The sequence below is a fragment of the Dipodomys merriami genome, unplaced genomic scaffold (genome assembly GCF_024711535.1).
Source record: "Dipodomys merriami isolate MVZ:Mamm:240054 unplaced genomic scaffold, mDipMer1.0.p SCAF_51, whole genome shotgun sequence".
In the NCBI taxonomy this organism is placed as follows: domain Eukaryota; kingdom Metazoa; phylum Chordata; class Mammalia; order Rodentia; family Heteromyidae; genus Dipodomys; species Dipodomys merriami.
The window spans coordinates 9685011-9702500 of record NW_027206080.1 but is presented as its reverse complement, the minus strand read 5'-3'; the positions used below and the strand labels follow the sequence as shown (position 1 = coordinate 9702500).

Genomic DNA, 17490 nt, shown 5'->3' with positions numbered 1-17490 from the left:
AACAACAATTTCTTTATTATTCATATTTGGAGGTTTTTGATGCTTGGATCACTCGAGGGTGCGCCTGGAAATGCATGCATTTATTGCCTCCTACAAATAATCAACACAAATAAAAACACTACTGTGCATATTTTAAAATGCTAACAGGGTGTCACTGAGAACTCTAAACCTTTTCCATTGTGGCTTCAAGCAGCCATATTTTCTTTTTTTTTTTGGGGGGGGGGTGTCCAGTAGTGGGCCTGAACTCTGGGCCTGGGCGCTGTCCCTCAGCTCTTCAGCTCAAGGCTAGTGTTCTACCACTTGAGCCACAGCGCCACTTCTGGCTTTTTTTTCTGCTTATGTGGTGCTGAGGAATCGAACCCAGGGCCTCAGGCATGCAAGGCAAGCGCTCTACCACTGAGCCACCTTCCCAGCCCAAGCAGCCATATTTTCATGGGAGTCATTACAATGTTTTTTTCAAGGAAAGACTAAGAATGATAGAAATGGAAGAGAGATTCCCAAATCATCCAGATAACTTTCTATGTTTTACTGAAAACACCAGCCTTACTGGGCTTGATGGCTCACACCTGAAATCTTAGCTTCTCAAGAGGTTGAGATCTGAGGATTGAGGTCCCAAGACAGCCTAGGCAGTAAAGTCCATGAGACCCTTATCTCCAATTAACCAGCAAAAGGTTGGAAGTAGACTCAACTGGTAGAGCTGGTGTGGCTCAACGGGTAGAGCTGGCTTCAGCCTTGAGTGAAGGAAAGCTCAGGGACAGCACCTAGGCCCTGAGTTCAAACCCTAGTACCAACACACACACACACACACACACACACACACACACACACACACACACACACACAATATCAATCAATCAATCAATCAATCAATCAATCAATCAATCAATCAATCCTGCATCACCAAGACTAGGATATTCCAGGAAGCTTCTTTCTAGAAAAATGTTCCTCTCCCAACACCGTGCTATTTTCTTAGGCTTTCCCTGGGCTGTGTAGGGGCTAACAACAAAGAAATTAAATACTATTGTTTATAGCAACTATCAAATACTGAATGTACCAAGTATTCAACCTTCAACGTCTATAATTAGTGAGGATACCATCCAAGCTGCTGTAACAGAGCGATTCCCCTAATCAGTGGCTCAAACAAGCTAGAAGCTTATGTCCCTCTCACACACTGGTCCACCCATGGATGAGCGGACCTAGGAGAACACTTCCTCTGTTCTCAACATGCAACATCCTCCTGTGAAGATGCTGTCCATGGCAGCTTTCTCACTTGGCCATTTGCTCATCCAAAGGAAGAAAGGGATGATTCCAAGGACACACAGTCCATCAGAAGATTTGCTTACATCCCATTGGCCAGACCCTACTAACATGGTGACATTGTTGTAGGAAAGAAGCTGGGGGACATGGTGGCTATTTGAGCAACTGTATTCACAGCTAAAATAGGGAAATTATATTCATGGTCACCATTTTGTACAACTCCCCCACAGAGCACCTTTCATCTTGAGACCACTAAAAATGGTACCCAGGAATTGTGCAAAAATTCTATAATTCTATAATGAAGAGGAGAATGAATATGAACAGGGCTCTGCAGTTTGCCATGGTACCTAACCAATCAATACATACAAACTGTGATTGCTGTATTGTAGCTACCACCTACCTCAAGACCTGGAAGACTTACCCTCCTAGTACTTACTCCCCATTAGAAAGGCAACTGCTATTCTGATCTTGAATGCCTTACTTTCTCCTCTTTTTTGAACTTTATATGAAATAGAATCCATATTATAGCCCCCTTTTGTGTGTATTTTTCCCCGACTCGACAGCTACTGTTTATTTTTTCCTTTCCATTTAGTATTCCACTACCCAATTATACCAAAATGAACTTATTCATTGTAGTCATGGACATTTGACTTGTTTCTAGTTCAGAGCTTCAACAATGAATGCTAGTGGGAATATCTTGAATATGTCTTGTTGAATATATGCTGATGTTTCTCCTACATAGTTACCTAAGAGTGAGCTTGCTGGATCAATTATGCTTATGTTTAGCAAACACTGCTGAATAATCATCTGCTGTTTCTTTAGCATTGTAGGAAAATTGCTATTGTCCTAGGCCATACCCTTGGTAATCCGTGGTGTTGCATCTGATTTTTTTTTATTTAAGCTATGAACATTGAGTGGTATTTCCTGTGCCTTTTAGTTGTTTATTTTTCAGTGTCAATGTTTCAGTTTTTCAAGTGTTATTGTGCCTTTGAATATACACTTTTGTGAAGTATCACTTCAAATCCTTTTCCAACTTTTCAGTTCTATTTAAATATCAAAAAATGTTGATATTTCTCAGAAGACCTGGATCTTCTCTTTTTTTGTCCAAGAACTGGACTTGAACTCTTGATCTGACACTTTCACTCACTCTACCACTTGAGCCATGCCTCTAAACCCATGGGCACCAGAACTCGAACTTGGTACCTGATGTTTTCACTCATTGGCTATGCTCTACCAACTAAGCCATGCCTCCAACCCTATCTCTCTTGGATCTTGATACTTTGAGTTTTGACCCTCTTTGCAGTAGCCCAAAGATTTCATAGAAATCTATCTTTTGGAAAGCTGTCTTTATCTGTTTTTTGTGTAGCCTTGTTTTACTGCAAGCTACTTTATCATAGGGGGATGCAGACATCCTCCTAGTGAAGTTTTTGGACAGTAATATATTCTTTAAAACTGAATAACTCATCTGTCATCCTATTTAAAGACAAAAACTAAAGGGGACACATATTTGAAGTAGTCGACTGTTTTCCTCAGTGTGTGGTTGAGTGATTTCATTCCTGATCAGTGCTCTGTATAGACAATAGTGAGAAAAATCTGCCCTTTCTCATCCACATGTCATGGCTCTTACAAAAGAGACTTTTTGGTGATTTTTGAAATAACTGAAATTATGGACCTAGCAGGCACTGGTGGTTCACATCTGTAATCCTGGATTCTAAGGAGGCTAAGATCTGAAGATTGAGGTTCAAAGCCAGCCCAGGCAGGAAAGTCTACAAGATTCTTATTTTCAAATAACCACCAAAAAGCCAGAAGTTGAGGGGCGGCTCAAATGGTAAAGCAGTAATCTTAAGCAAAAAAACTCAAGAAGTGGTCAGGCCCTGAATTCAAGTCCCAAAACTAGAACGGGAAAAAAAAATCCCAATGTGGATTTTGGTGAATTTGTAACAGGAGTCTTTTTTTCTAATTCTAAAACCTAATCCCAATCCAAAAAGAATGAAATGAACTAGAGATGTATATTTCCAGAAAAAATCCTTTCATCAAGTTGTTGTAGATGTCCTTCAGCAATGTCTCAAGTAGATAATTCAGATATCTAACACTCTTGCATTTCACTGAGGTTGGAAATTCTTTCTGAAGTCTAACTCCCCACCGTGGCCTGCATTTGTGAGTGTTTACCCACAACTCGGGGCTTTCCAAGTCTGTGAGCATATACGTTTGACCTTCCTGTCCAACTGCTCCAAACCACAGTACTGACTCTAAAATATTTTAAGAGCCAGTTAAAAATGAACTGTGCACACAGGACTGGACTTAACCAGAACTGTACAAAAGAAAAGACAGATCCTGAGTGATTTATTCGATAGTCTCTACAAAAAGTTATCAACGTATTAAATGTCTCTGCAGCATTGACTTACCTGAGGATCCTTTCATGGAATTTAATCCCATAGATATTTGGCTTTCACAGGTGTCTTCAGAGGATTTGTTCCATGCATAGCTTTGTCTATTCATGGACAATGAACAGATTAAGCTGTCTTTGTTCTCAAGTAATTTACAATCTAGCTGGAGGAAAAAAAAAGTCATGTGCAAAAATAGTTGAAGCATAACTTCCGGGTTTTATATGGGAACTCTGTTAGGACCGGGGTTAAAGAACGGAATGCATTTTTAGGTTTGGGGTTTGTTTCTTGTTGTTTTGTTTTTATTTTGTTTTTATTTTCCCTGAGACACAGGTCTCACTAGTTTAAGGCTAGCCTTAAACTAAAGAACCTCCTGCTTTAGCCTCTTCAGTGCTAAGATTACAGGCATGTGCCACTACACCCAGCATCAGCATGGTATATTCTTGTGTGTGTGTTTGTGTGTGTGTGTGTGTGTGTGTGTGTGTGCGTGCGTGTGCTTGTCCCCAACATTACTTGCTCAAGACCAATGCTCTGCCACTGGAGCCACAGCTGCACTTCTGGCTTTTTGCTGATTAATAAGAGATAAGAATCTCATGCACTTTTTTCCCAGGCTCTCTTTGAACCACAATCCTCAGATCTTAGCCTCCTGAGTAGCTAGGATTGCAGGCATAAGCCGCCAGATCCAGATGCATGGTATACTCTTATGAGGAAGTACCAAGGACTGGAGACTGAGTTCAATTGGTAGAGTACTTGTTTGGCAAGCAGGAGACCAAACCCCAGTTCTTCCCCCTCCCCCCAAAAAAGACAGCAAAGCACAAAATGCTATAGACAAAGCGGAAGAGTTTCAGTAGCAGTCTATGCTGATAGTTATAGTTTTTTCATCATTACATTAGTTGGTAATTTCCAAGGTGAGGCAGTCAAGGTTAGACTATGTGCCAGCTCAGTGGAGCAGTAAAACTAATAACTGAGCAGTTCCTACCTCCTTAAGCCCTAAGCTTAAGGAAACCCCTATCCACTGCATAGATGCAGTGGCTTGTCCACACCTAGCCAATAGGTTGGGAACTGGGTCCTTAGTATGGCAGGTGGAATCTAGTAGGGCCTAGCAAAAGATCTTTGAGCCAATGGGGCGGCCCTGTCCATGAAAAAGACTGGGGGTGTTTTCACTGGATTTATACCTCACACGAGAGTGATAGAAAAGGAGCATGTCTGACACCACCCAGCTCTCTTTGACCATCTGTTTCAAGATGTCATCCGTGCCTTCTGCTCTTGTGTTGTCATGATGTCCTCACCAGAGCTGAGCTGACGCCAGTGCCATGCGTGTCCTCCAATCTCCAAAAACATGAGCTAAAGAAACCTCTTGTCTTTATAAGTCATCTACCTTAAGTATATCAATATGGTGACAAATACTGATGTATAGTTTCACTGGAGAGGCTGAGAAGGGTTCGCTTAAGTCTGTAGGTGTAAGTCCCAGGACTGTCCACAACTCAGATTCTTTCTGCATTCATGGCTTCAAAGTCAATCTGTTTGTTCTGGCCTATCCATAGCCCCCTTGATGTATGAGATACTCAGATGTTTTGGCAATGTGATTAAGAAAGTAACACAGAGATGGGCTGGGAAGGTGGCTCAGTGGTAGAGCGCTTGCCTTGCATGCTCGAGGCCCTGGGTTTGATTCCTTAGCATCACATAAGCAAAAGAAAAAGAAAAAAGCCAGAAGTGGTGCTTGGGCTTAAGTGGTAGAGCGCTAGCCTTGAGCTGAAGAGCTGAGGGACAGCGCCCAGGCCCAGAGTTCAGGCCCCACGACCAGACCCAAAAAAAAAAAGAAAGAAAGAAAAAAGAAAGAAAGAAAGTAACACAGAGAATTGTTTTTTTTCTACAAAATTCCTACACTGACAAAACTATGTAAGATTCTTATCATTAAAATCTATATCTGCAAAAAAAAATCCCTATCTGAAAACTTCACCACTTAATAGAAGTCTTTTACAAATTACTAATCTCTAAGGGCAGAGTTGGAGAGGAGGCAGGAAAATTAATGCAAAGGGAGGCTTTGACCTCAATTATCAGAAACAGCAAGTAAGAAAGAGTCTCCAATGTTCATGGTGTGCTTACACAGGCATAATTATAAGGCATCTGCTTCCACTCAGGACTGGAAAAGTGACTTCACACACCCAAGTCTCAGTAGCAATTATCACATGCCGACTAGGTGACAAGGTGCGTGCTCAGACACACAAATTCAGTTTTTTGGTTTGTAAAATGCTTCTGCCATCGTGCTTTTTGGCTCAGAGGATCCAGTCCAACATGAAATTTACTGGACATGATATAAAGTTATATATTAAAGGAAATTGGAGCCTGGCGCTGGTGACTCACACCTATCCAATCCAACATGAAATTTATTGGACATGATATGAAGTTATGTGTAAAAGGAAATTGGAGCTAGGCACTGGTGGCTCACACCTATAATACTAGCTATTCAGAAGACTGAGATCTCAAGATCCACAGGTTCAGAGCAGCCTGGGCAGGATAGTCTGTGAGATGCTTTTCTCCATTAAACTACCAAAAATAAATGGCCAGAAGTTGAGCCATGGCTCTAGTGATAGAGCAGTAGCCTAGAGCAAAATAACTCAGGGATACCACCCAGACCCTGAGTTCAAGCCCCAAGACTGGCAACAACACAAAACAAAACAGAGTAAATGGTTTGACTTCCAATGCTGCTATTGATAATAAATTATCTTTTTTAAAAAAGAGTTTAAGGAGAGAAATCTGTTTGCGAATTTATGGGTCAAAAGATTCTTAATTAGAAAGGAATTCCAGGGCTAGGAAGGTGGCTCAGTGGTAGAGCTCTTGCCTTGCATGCCTGAGGCCCTGGGTTCGATTCCTCAGAACCACATAAGCAAAAAGAAAAAAGCCGGAAGTGGCGCTGTGACTCAAGTGGTAGAGCGCTAGCCTTGAGCTGAAGAGCTGAGGGACAGCGCCCAGGCCCAGAGTTCAGGCCCCACGACCAGACCCAAAAAAACAGAAAGGAATTCGAACAACAAGTTGATTTGTCTAGATTGTGTCTTGTGGTAACAGGTCACCCCAGTCCAAAATGAAGAAGAGAGTGGGTGCTAAGGAATTTTCCTGCTGATTCTGCTATACTCTATCCCATTTAAAGGTGACTACACTTTGTGGAAGTCTTTGTGTTAGCTTTACTCCCCAGAAGAAGGAGTCACATATGAACCTAACTAGCTACAGCTCCAGTGAGGACCAGGAACTTACAATTCTGCAGAGCCATGGCTTAAGTGTACCTGTGCTATTAGCTCCGTGTGGTATCGTGTTGTCAGAAGGACAGATATTACTCTATCTGGAATTTATTCAGAATGATTGTTGAAAGGGTACAGAGGCACATGATGGAGTCAGAAATAATAAGGATGACCACACCTTCCAACTAGCAGAACTGGGGATGAAGCATTATGGAGATTGCATAAGCATCTTAGACGTATACTTCCCTTAGACTTTCATCCCTGCTATTCTCTGTCTGTCCTGCTCATTGTCATTCCTCGCCATCTTGAGAGACCCCTTTCTCTGCTCATTTACCTCCTTCCTGCTGCACACCCATGTATGTCCAGCCTCAGGTTGTGGCTACCTCTGTGAGTGGAGCACAACAATTTGTGTTTGCATAACCCTTAGAAATGCAGATCACCATGGAGATCTGTCTGTGGACATCCAATGTTCTCATTAGAACTTTGAGTGGATGCAAAGAATGGGATGGCCAGTTTAGACATTATCCAGTAGAAACTAAATATAGTTACATGTGAATTTGGTTTTTACCAGCATCCACTTGTTTTTTTGTTTTGTTTTGTTTTGTTTTTTTGGTCCGGTCATGGGGCCTGAACTCTGGGCCTGGGCACTGTCCCTCAGCTCTTCAGCTCAAGGTTAGCACTCTACCACTTGAGCCACAGCGTCACTTCCGGCTTTTTTCTTTTTGCTTATGTGGTGCTGAGGAATCGAACCCAGGGCCTCAGGCATGCAAGACAAGCGCTCTACCACTGAGCCACCTTCCCAGCCCCAACATCCACTTGTTTTTTGCAGGTACTAGGGGTTCAACGTGGGCTGCCTCATTTCTTAGACAGCTGCTCTACTACTTGAGCCACTTCACCAACCCATTTGTTATTATTGAGTTAGGGTCTTGTTTTATGCCCAGGCCAGACTGGGCTGGGATACTTCAACTTATACTTCCCTGTTATGCTAGGGATGACAGGTGCACAGCGCCTCACCCAGCCATTGGTTGAGAGGGATCCTCATGAGTGTCATGTTCAGGCTGGCCTTAAGCCAAGATGGATTCCCTGATCATCATTTCCCAAGTAGCTAAGATTATAAGCTTAAACTAACATGCTCACTTCAGCATTTATTCAAGAAGCACCTAAGTAAGATTTTGTTTTGATAATAGGCTTTATTTTGTTTACTCACAAAAAAATGAGCAAAAAATGTGTAGGGCCTATACATAGCCCAATATACACAGTCTACCCAGTTGCCAACATGTTCCATCATCATGGTGTATTTGTTACCCTCAGTAAATCAACACTGACTCATCTTTGTCACCCATTGACATTCATTCCTTTTTTTTCTTTTTCTTTCTTTTTTTGGGAGGGTGGGGCCAGTACCAGGACTTAAACTCAGGACCTTGCACTTGTTCAGCATCCTTGCTCACAGCTGGCACTCTACCTACTTAAGTCACTCGTGCAGACTAGCTTTACACTGGTTACTTGGAGGAGGGAGGAGTCTAGTGGACTTTACTCCCTGGGATGATTTTGAACTTCAGTCTTCCAGATCTCAGCCTCCTGAGTAGCTAGGATTACAGGTGTGAGCCACCAACATTCAGCTTATAGCTCACCCTTGATATTGCACAATATACTTTTTAAATATTTGGCATATTTTATTTTATTTCCTTTTTGCCTCCTTGAACCATTTGAATTCCATTTTATCAGCAGATTTATTCTTATTGTAATCCATTCATGGGCTTGAAAGTCTTCTTCATTTCTTAGACTGTTCTTTGACAAATTATATTTATAAGTCAATAAGTAAGACATTGTTTTTGGCTACCATCAGGCATATTAGTGTCAGAACAAAGTACTTAAATAATACAATGGATTAAAATAAAAAGACATTTTAACTCTGACATTATGTTGGCATAAAAAGTAAAAAGTGTGGAACATCTCAGAATGATATAAATAGATGGAACCTCTCTCCGATTAACTCAAGGATCCAGAGATGAAGGTTCTATATCAATTGTATTCTTCATTTTTACACCTGTGTGAGTACAGTTTTATAGATGAAAGTGTTAGAAAACTTGGGTTCACATTAATAAATAGATAGGAACAGAAGCATGCCATTCAATTCTCTGACCTCTGAATTATTAGCTAAAAGTCACAGAAGAATCAAGGATGGCTCTTTTCATCCATTGGCTGATGAGATAATTAGGTCCCTTCCATTGTGTTAAAAGCAGAGAATTAGACATCACTTGGCTTCCAGTAGGATTAGTTATAAATCCTCTCCTTTTTTAAAATAGTGTTTCAACTTATCCCTTTGTTTCGGGTCTTTGAGCTTCATACCCCAGGATAGTAAGGTCCTTGTGAATGTAAGAGTTGCCTTTTCCTTTTTAAAATGTGAAAGGGTAATTGTTGTGAGAACTGTCCAGTCTCAAGACAGATCTACTTTCAGGGCGAAAAAATATCCAGAGAGGTTGAAGATGTAGAAATGGATGCCAGTGTGTCCCTGGAGAGGCTTCACCTATGTTCTTTATTTCCTTACAATATGAAGGTGTATTGTGAGAATTAAAGGCCTTAGTAATTGTGAGCAACTCTCCAGGAAGGTATGTTCTGGGATGAGCTGCTCACAATTGACTTGATCTATGACCTAGAGTTTTAGGCAAGAAGATAAAGAAGCTTCAATATCAGTCTAACCTCAGGCTGAATCATCATCTTGTGGGCAGAAAATCCCAAGACTCTGAATTCATGGAGTTTGGACTCAGGGTTGGGGGAGAGATCATTAGCTTCAGGTGGCCTGTCCTGGAGCCCTACAACTCACCATTCTGAGTAGAGGAATGACTAGGCTGGGGTAACAGAAGAAGAAACCCTCTAAAGCAGATCAGGGCAGGGTCATAGATAGAGGCTCTGACCATGATACCCCAAAGTATATAGCCTTGGTATATTGGCTATTTGGATCTGGAAGACTTCAGAAGCAAGAAATTCTCTATGACTCCTGCCTTCCTCCCTCCTTTCTCCATGTATTCCCCAAAGCAAGTTTTAGAAACTAGAATGTTCAAAGCAAGCCATAAAACCCAGGAAGACCACTTTTGGATCTCCTCCTCTTCATTCAGGTCCTCAGTGGATGAGTGGCCTGCTCCTATCCTGGAAGAAATGTCTGACCAACATAGGAAGGAATCTGAACACAGGCCTTGTTGAATCTTGACACCCTCCTCACCACCATTGGTTTATTTATTATATCATGTTTGGTTTCATCCAAAGTTTGCCCACAAACTTAGCATAAAATACAGGTTTCCCTGAATCGTTGAGTCTTCATTTCTAAAGGTTTCCATAGGACATAAAACTTTGATTAAATAAATGAATGAAGCTTTCATCTGTGTTTGCTATAGGAGAGAGAGAGAGAGAGAAATCTAAAGACTAAGGACTAGTTCTGACTATGAGAAATTATTCAAGTATTAACACTAGCCACTTTTATTACTGTTCAAGCATTCAAGCATCAGTTCTGCATAGAACACTGTGTGTGTAATAATTATTCAGGAAATATATTGCAGTGCAGATTTCCAGGTCCATCCAGGTCTTCAGATCAGTTGTAAGAGAGCTTGTACACATACCTTTTCTCGAGCATCAAGGCTGACTGGGATCACCCTTGGGAACGCATTGCTGTGACCTGGGTGTTTGGGTCACTGTGTTCCTCATGTGTGATTGCTACTGTAAGTACATCGTATCTTCTTCACCATATTTTGTAAAACTCTGCTTTCACCCTAAAAATCTAAAGCACTGTGACAGAGGTCACTCCCAGTCACCCTCTGTGCATGGAGTTTACATTAATCAGCTGTAGTGGCTACAGAGGTTAGTAAGAAATGAACCCTTGAGTGCTAATGTTATATGGAAACTCACATACTTTATTTTTAGCCATCTCATGGGTATTCAGAATGGAATGATACATAGATGATTACTAACCACACTCAGAGACTTCCCCCATTTATGTGTGTTTGTGTGTGAGTGTGTGAGCACGTATGCTGTCCTGGAACTTGAACTCAGGGCTCGGTTCTAGGATTTTTTTGCTCAAGGCTAGCACTCTACCACTTGAGCCACAGCTCCACTTCCGACGTGGTTTTTTTTTCCTTGTACTTTATTGGAAATAAGGGTCTCACAGACTTTTCCTGCTAAGGCTGACTTTGAACTGTAATCCTCAGATCTTTGCCTTTGCTTAGCTAGGATTACAGGAGTAAGCCACCGGCCTCTGTCTGTGTGTGCTTCCCTGCTTTTATTTAGGCCTCTCTCTTTTTTTTTTTTTTTTAAATTTAAAATTTTATTTTATTTTATTTGAGAACATACTGTACAGAGGGGTTACAATTACATGGGCAGGATAATGCATACATTTCTTACCAAGCATTGCAGCCTCCTCCTTTGTTTACCCTTCACCTCCCTTCCCAACCACCCCCCCTCCCCCCACCCAATCATACCCCCCTCCCCCCCCCACACCGACATTGTAAAGCTGGTTTTAACATGACATTTTGTACTTCTCATTGTTGCAACAGGTCCACCTGAATCCTTAAACGACTTGTATGTCCCTCCCCCACAGTGTAACCCCCGCTTTCACTATATTTGATGTCAGTATAACATGTGGAGGAGATAGGCCTCTCTCTTTCCAGAAATACCCTTCTACTTCTGAATACCCTAGAAGTCATCATTTAGGGAACTACATGATGATTGACACACTGCTTTTATTTTTTGTTTTGTTTTGTTTTTATGCTAGCATTGGGATTTAAATTCAGGACCTAGATACTATTGTTTCGCTTTTCCAACTCAAGGTGAGCACTCTACCACTTAGACACAGCTCTACTTCTGGCTTCTTTGGTGGTTAACTGGAGATAAAAGTCTCATGGACTTTTCTGTCCCAGCTGGCTTCAAACCATAATCCTCAGATCTCTTGCCTTTGAGTAACTAGGATTATAGTAGTGAGGCATAAGTGCCTAGAACATACTGCTTTTAAATATGAAAATGAAAAACAACCACCAACAATTACAAAAATCCAGATTTCAAGCTTTACCTAAGAGCCTAGAATCTCCAGTCCACAGGCCCTGGGCTTCTGTGGGGTGCCCACTAGCCAAGTAGTTGAAGTTGAGATATGAGTTCAGCCTTCACTTCAGTCCCTGGTGGGTGAGAGTCTGCCAGCTTCCTGCATGTAACACCAATGTTCTTGACTATGGAATCTGACCATTACATGACATCATGTCCTTGGCTAGTATTTCCTGTCTTCTTTTCTCATGGTGCACTAAAGGCAGGGGAAGTAGGGGAGGGGAGGTGAAGGTTTACACAGTTAATTCTCCTGGTAGACTCACAGTGTCTTCTGTGGTGTCTGTTTATTTCACACAAGATTATCTTCCTTTTTTAATTTAAATTAATTTATTATTATTTTTGTTTATGTGGTACTGAGGGCCTCATGGATGCTAGGCAGGTACTCTACCCCATGCCACATTCCTAGCCCCAAGATTATCTTCTCTCTCCAGCAAGACCGAATTCCTTGCAGTATTTCCCAGAGTAATGAATACTTCCTGAACTGATCTTTTAACCTTTTTATTTAGAATTTCTACTTGGATAACAAAGGAAAAAAAGAAGGCAAGGAAACCAGCGAGAAAATTAATGCTAAGAACAAGGAGTCCTTACTTGAGGTAAGCTTCATTTTGCAGAATGGAAGAAAAGAGAGCATTTACTGTATCTATTTTTAAGGTTGCTCCCTGGAACAATGGAAAATTCTGAGACAGCACTGAAATTTTAACTTGGGTTCTTTTTTTTTTAATAAATCATTACTGCTGGGCACTGATGGCTCACGCTTATAATCCTACCTACTCAGGAGGCTGAGATCTGAGAATCTAGGTTCAAAGCCAACTGGAACAGAAAAATCCATGAGACTCTTATCTCCAATAACGAGCAAAATGCCATGTGTGGGGGTGTGACTCAAATGGCAGAGGGCCAACCTTGAGTAAAAAGGCTTAAGGGACAGAGTCCAGGCCCTGAGCTCAAGCCCCAGTGCCAGCACCAAAATAAATAAATATTTGTTAATCATTACTGAAGTATAACTGTTTAGATAATTCAACTGTTTCTTTGAGTCAGTGATCCTAAACTATGGCTTTCGACAATATACTTTGCTTTTCGTGAAATTAAATTAGTAATTCTTTTCTGTTCAAGGCTGGTATTGTACACTTGAGCCATATCTCCACTTTCAGTAGCTTTGGTTGGCCAATTGGAGATAAGAGTCTCCAGGATTTGTATGCCCAGGCTGGCTTCGAATCTCAGTCCTCAGATCTCAGCCTACTGAGTAGGCAGGATTATAGACTTGAGCCACTAGTACCTGAATGGATTAGTAATTCTTGACTAAAAAGAAATGAACCATCACTGTATTTGATTCTGGTGCCCTGCATCTTGTATATACATTTTTCTAATTTGGGGAGGGGAAGGGAAATGACAAAATGCAGAAACAAGGATACTGGTTGACCCATTGTAACAATGAGATTTACAAGACACTGTTGAAACAAACTTTACAACAACTTCAGGGGGGGCAGGGAGAGGGAAGATTGGGGAGGTGGGGAGGTAGGAAGGAAGGGATAGTAGGGGAAAAACAAAGGAGATGGTAACAATGCTCTACTCATTACCTTACTCATGTAATTATAACCCCTCTGTAAAGTATCTTTACAATAAAAATTTTTTTAAGAAATTAACCCTCTTAAAAATCAACTGAGAGGGGCTGGGAAGGTGGCTCAGTGGTAGAGTGCTTGCCTTGCATGCCTGAGGCCCTCGGTTTGATTCCTCAGCACCCCATAAGCAGAAAAAGCCAGAAGTGGGGCTGAGGCTCAAGTGGTAGAATGCTAGTCTACAGCTGAAGAGCTGAGGGACAGTGCCCAGGCCCAGAGTTCAGGCCCCATGACTGACAAAAAAAAAAAAGTCTTGTGACATTTTCATTTCCAATTAACCAGTGAAGTGCCAGAAGTGGAGTTGGGGTTTAAGTAATAGAATTCCAGCTTTGAGAGAAAAAAAAAAAGCTAAGGAAGAATGTCCTGGCCCTGAATTCAAGCCTTAGTACCAGGACAAAAGACAGAGGTAAACCCAACTCAGATTGGATCACCACAGAAACCCAGGAGCAAGGTGAAAGCTTGGATGTCTATGATGAGCACTCCTGGATTATATTCCCAAAGCAACTGATTTTGTTTTAATCCCTAATGAATTTTCACTTAGTAACTGAGGCTCTGTTTCCAGCCCAAACTGTAGAAGACATGAGTGTTGGATCACAGTCCATAAAGTGTCATGTTAAAGTCCCAGACCTACTGGTTTACCGTGCTCCAATAGGGTCGATTTTTTCTCTCGTTAGTACTGCTCTTGAAAATTCAGCACCTTGCTAACCCTTAGGCTGGTTCACTGATGCTGAGAAGCATACTTTCTGGTTTATCAAGGTCTTCCCAGGCCCTTGTACACATTTCTGGTCCCTATACAGGTTCTAGCCACCCTGGACCAAATAAAACAGACACCAGAACTTGCCGCTGCTGCTCCTGAGTATGTGCTTAGACACTGGTCAGCGTCACAGACACAGACTGCTCAGACACAGACAGGGTCAGGCTCTTGGGTCCTGAGCATAGTGGGTCTGCCAGGGAGGCCCAGGAGTAGAAATAGCACTTACCAGTGAGATTGGAGGTTGGCTATGGGTCAGGTACCTGGTGTCATGGTGAGGACAGGAGAGACTGGATTCTGAGCACATCTTGTTTTGAAGTTGATAGACATGCAATTGATTTTTTTAATATATGCCACTTTCCAGTTTTGAAAAAAATACACACACACACAAATAGAGAGAAAGAGAGAGAGAGAGAAGTACTTGTTTTTCTTTCTGATATTGTGGCATTAAATTTTTCTTTCTTCATTATTTACAAGTATATATTATAATTGTTCTATTCAGTAATAGTGAAATAGTCATTTTCTTATTTACCTGGAAAGTACTAATTTCTCCATTTTCCAACTTATAGCAAGAGGAACAGGCTTTATTAAATGCTTCGTTTTATAGTATGTCAAGACAGCGCTCATAACTGACCTCATGAAGTTGGTTATTATTCTGTTTCTTAGAACTAAGGAGCTGAGGTTAATGGCCCATGGTCCAAGAGATGTGTGCTCTCCAAATCTTGGGTCTGACTCAGAGTTAGGGCTTATTCTTTTCTCCTTTTCAGCAATATGTGCATATAATGTCAATATGTGCACCTGATGAGAGTTCAGACTCATAGACAAACTTGATTTTAGGGTAAAGCTAACTTGCAGTTCTGTTTAAATATAAGCAAGAAGGCGTGTTTAATTTTTTGTGTGTTTTCTGTCTTTGGAATTTTTGTTTCAGGAAAGTTTCTGCGGAACATCCATCATTGTCCCCGAACTTGAAGGAGCTCTTTATTTGAAAGAAGATGGAAAGAAATCCTGGAAAAGACGCTATTTTCTTTTACGGGCTTCTGGGATATATTATGTACCCAAAGGAAAGACTAAGGTCGGTACGCAGTATTAGTCATCTTTCCATTACTGTAACAAAATACCTGAGATAATTAACTTTTAAAAAGTTTGGGAGGTTTCAGTGCATGGCTCACTGGCCCAGTGTTTTGGGTAAGGCAGCACATCACAGCAAGAGCACAGCAGAGGAAAGCATCATAGCCAAAAAAGAGGGAAGACCAGATTCCCACAATGCTCCTGGAGACCATGCCTCCAATGATATAACTTCCTTCCAGTAGGCCCCACCTCCTAAACGCTCCACCAGCTCCTAATAGTGCCTTAGGCTGGGATCAAGTAGAACTTTGGGAGACATTCCAGATACAAACTATCACAGTAACAATAATCATAACAATGATAATAATAATAACCAGAAGTACATTCGTGAGAATAAAAACCTCACAAGTTCCTCAGGTGACAATATATTTGCTCCGATGCAAAATACTTTTGTAATAGTAAAATACTGGAAAAAAATCTGAACCTATAATATAATGATGAAAAATAAATCACTTTTCCTGTTCAGTGGAGAGCTGTGGAGCCACAAAATGGATATTGTATATCCATTCATGGTCCTGACATACACCTCCCAAGATACAATGTTTTAAAAAAAAGAAACAAGTCTTAGAACACTCTTTGTAGTAATATCCCATCCATGCTTTAAAATTTTTGTATGTTGGGCTGGGGTGTAGCTCAATGATATCATTCCAAAAGCCCTGAGTTCAGTCCCATAAACAAGTGTGTCTATAAATATACATACACATAAATATACATATGTATATAAAACTGTGTGTATGTATAAATATATGAAGCCAGACCCCTCAAGAGGCTGAAATTCAGAAGATCACTATTTGAAGCCAACTACAGACAGAAAACTCCATCTCCAATCAACCAGCAAATAAGTGTCTATCCACAAACATTTGGAAAAATACTAACAAACTACTCCCTGTAGTACCTCCAAAGAAGAGGAAGAAAAAGAGCTAGTGAATGAAAATGTATATTTAATCTTTTAATTATGATGCCTATGCATTATTTTGTAATTCATAAAATTAAAAGTGTAAAAGTACAGAAAATTGAGGAGGAAAATGGACTAATTTATTTTTCACAAAAAGGAATATTTTGTGCATTGAAGTGTAGCCATTCCATCTTTTATTCAATTAACAAGGTAAATAATGATAGAAACAAGAAAGAGGGAAAAATTGTCATGAAGCAACTGTGCCATTGAAGTGTAAGCAGATCTGTAGATTAGAGGTTGCCCAACTCCACAACGCCCATTATCTCTGGAGGAGAGGTTGCTGTCTCCATGGCAACCCCTCCAGTAGGAACCGGAAAGCAGAAAAGAGCATGGTATGTGTGCTAATTTTCGGAGCATCATCAAATTCACCTCTCGTTCTTCCTGAGGAGCATTTTGGTTGTTTTGTTGTTATTCGTGCTCAGTGCTAAATTCCATCACTGACTTAGAATAGCAAAAGCCAAACTGATGTTTCTACCTACATGGCCAGCTTACCTTGATTGAATTAATAGCAATCACACACGTTTACAGGTTTTGACTCTGGGAGTCCATTCAGGTGCGGGAACCAACATTATCATCTGTCACTGTATTTCAGGGCTGGTGACACACTGTCACATCTGGTCACACTCTTTGTCATTCATCTTTTACGCTGGCATAGCTTTGAGAAAACTATAAGTGATCGATGTTTATATACATTAGCTACAAAATTCAATATTTTCTCTCCTAAAATGGAGCTCTTGGTTGTACCATCAGAAAGCATCAAAGGAAATGATTAACTGTCATCTCAGGTGAGGTCATTTTTTTCCTCTCTTTTTGCAGACATCCCGAGATCTAGCATGTTTTATACAGTTTGCAAATGTCAACATTTACTATGGGAGTCAGTGTAAAATGAAATACAAAGCACCCACCGACCACTGCTTTGTTTTAAAGGTATGTTGTAAGAAGTCCTTGCTTTCGATTTGTTGGTTAATATTTTCGTCTAAGGGAAAACAAATGTCCTATGTGATACAGTTAACTGTGTGTGTCTCATAATACAATTTTTGGTTTAACACCCAACTAAGGGAGAGTCAATCCATTTGAGAGATTT

The 17490-nt window shown here is 40.9% G+C and overlaps 1 protein-coding gene across 1 annotated transcript in view; it reads left to right on the top strand.

Annotated features, from left to right (window-relative positions):
• Apbb1ip (amyloid beta precursor protein binding family B member 1 interacting protein) overlaps positions 1-17490 on the top strand; it is a 91671-nt gene that overhangs the window by 58978 nt on the left and 15203 nt on the right. Inside the window, exons 8-10 of the mRNA XM_069998278.1 lie at positions 12469-12555; positions 15255-15398; positions 17223-17333. Coding sequence (XP_069854379.1) covers positions 12469-12555; positions 15255-15398; positions 17223-17333 — 342 coding nt within the window. The remainder of the gene's footprint in view (positions 1-12468; positions 12556-15254; positions 15399-17222; positions 17334-17490) is intronic.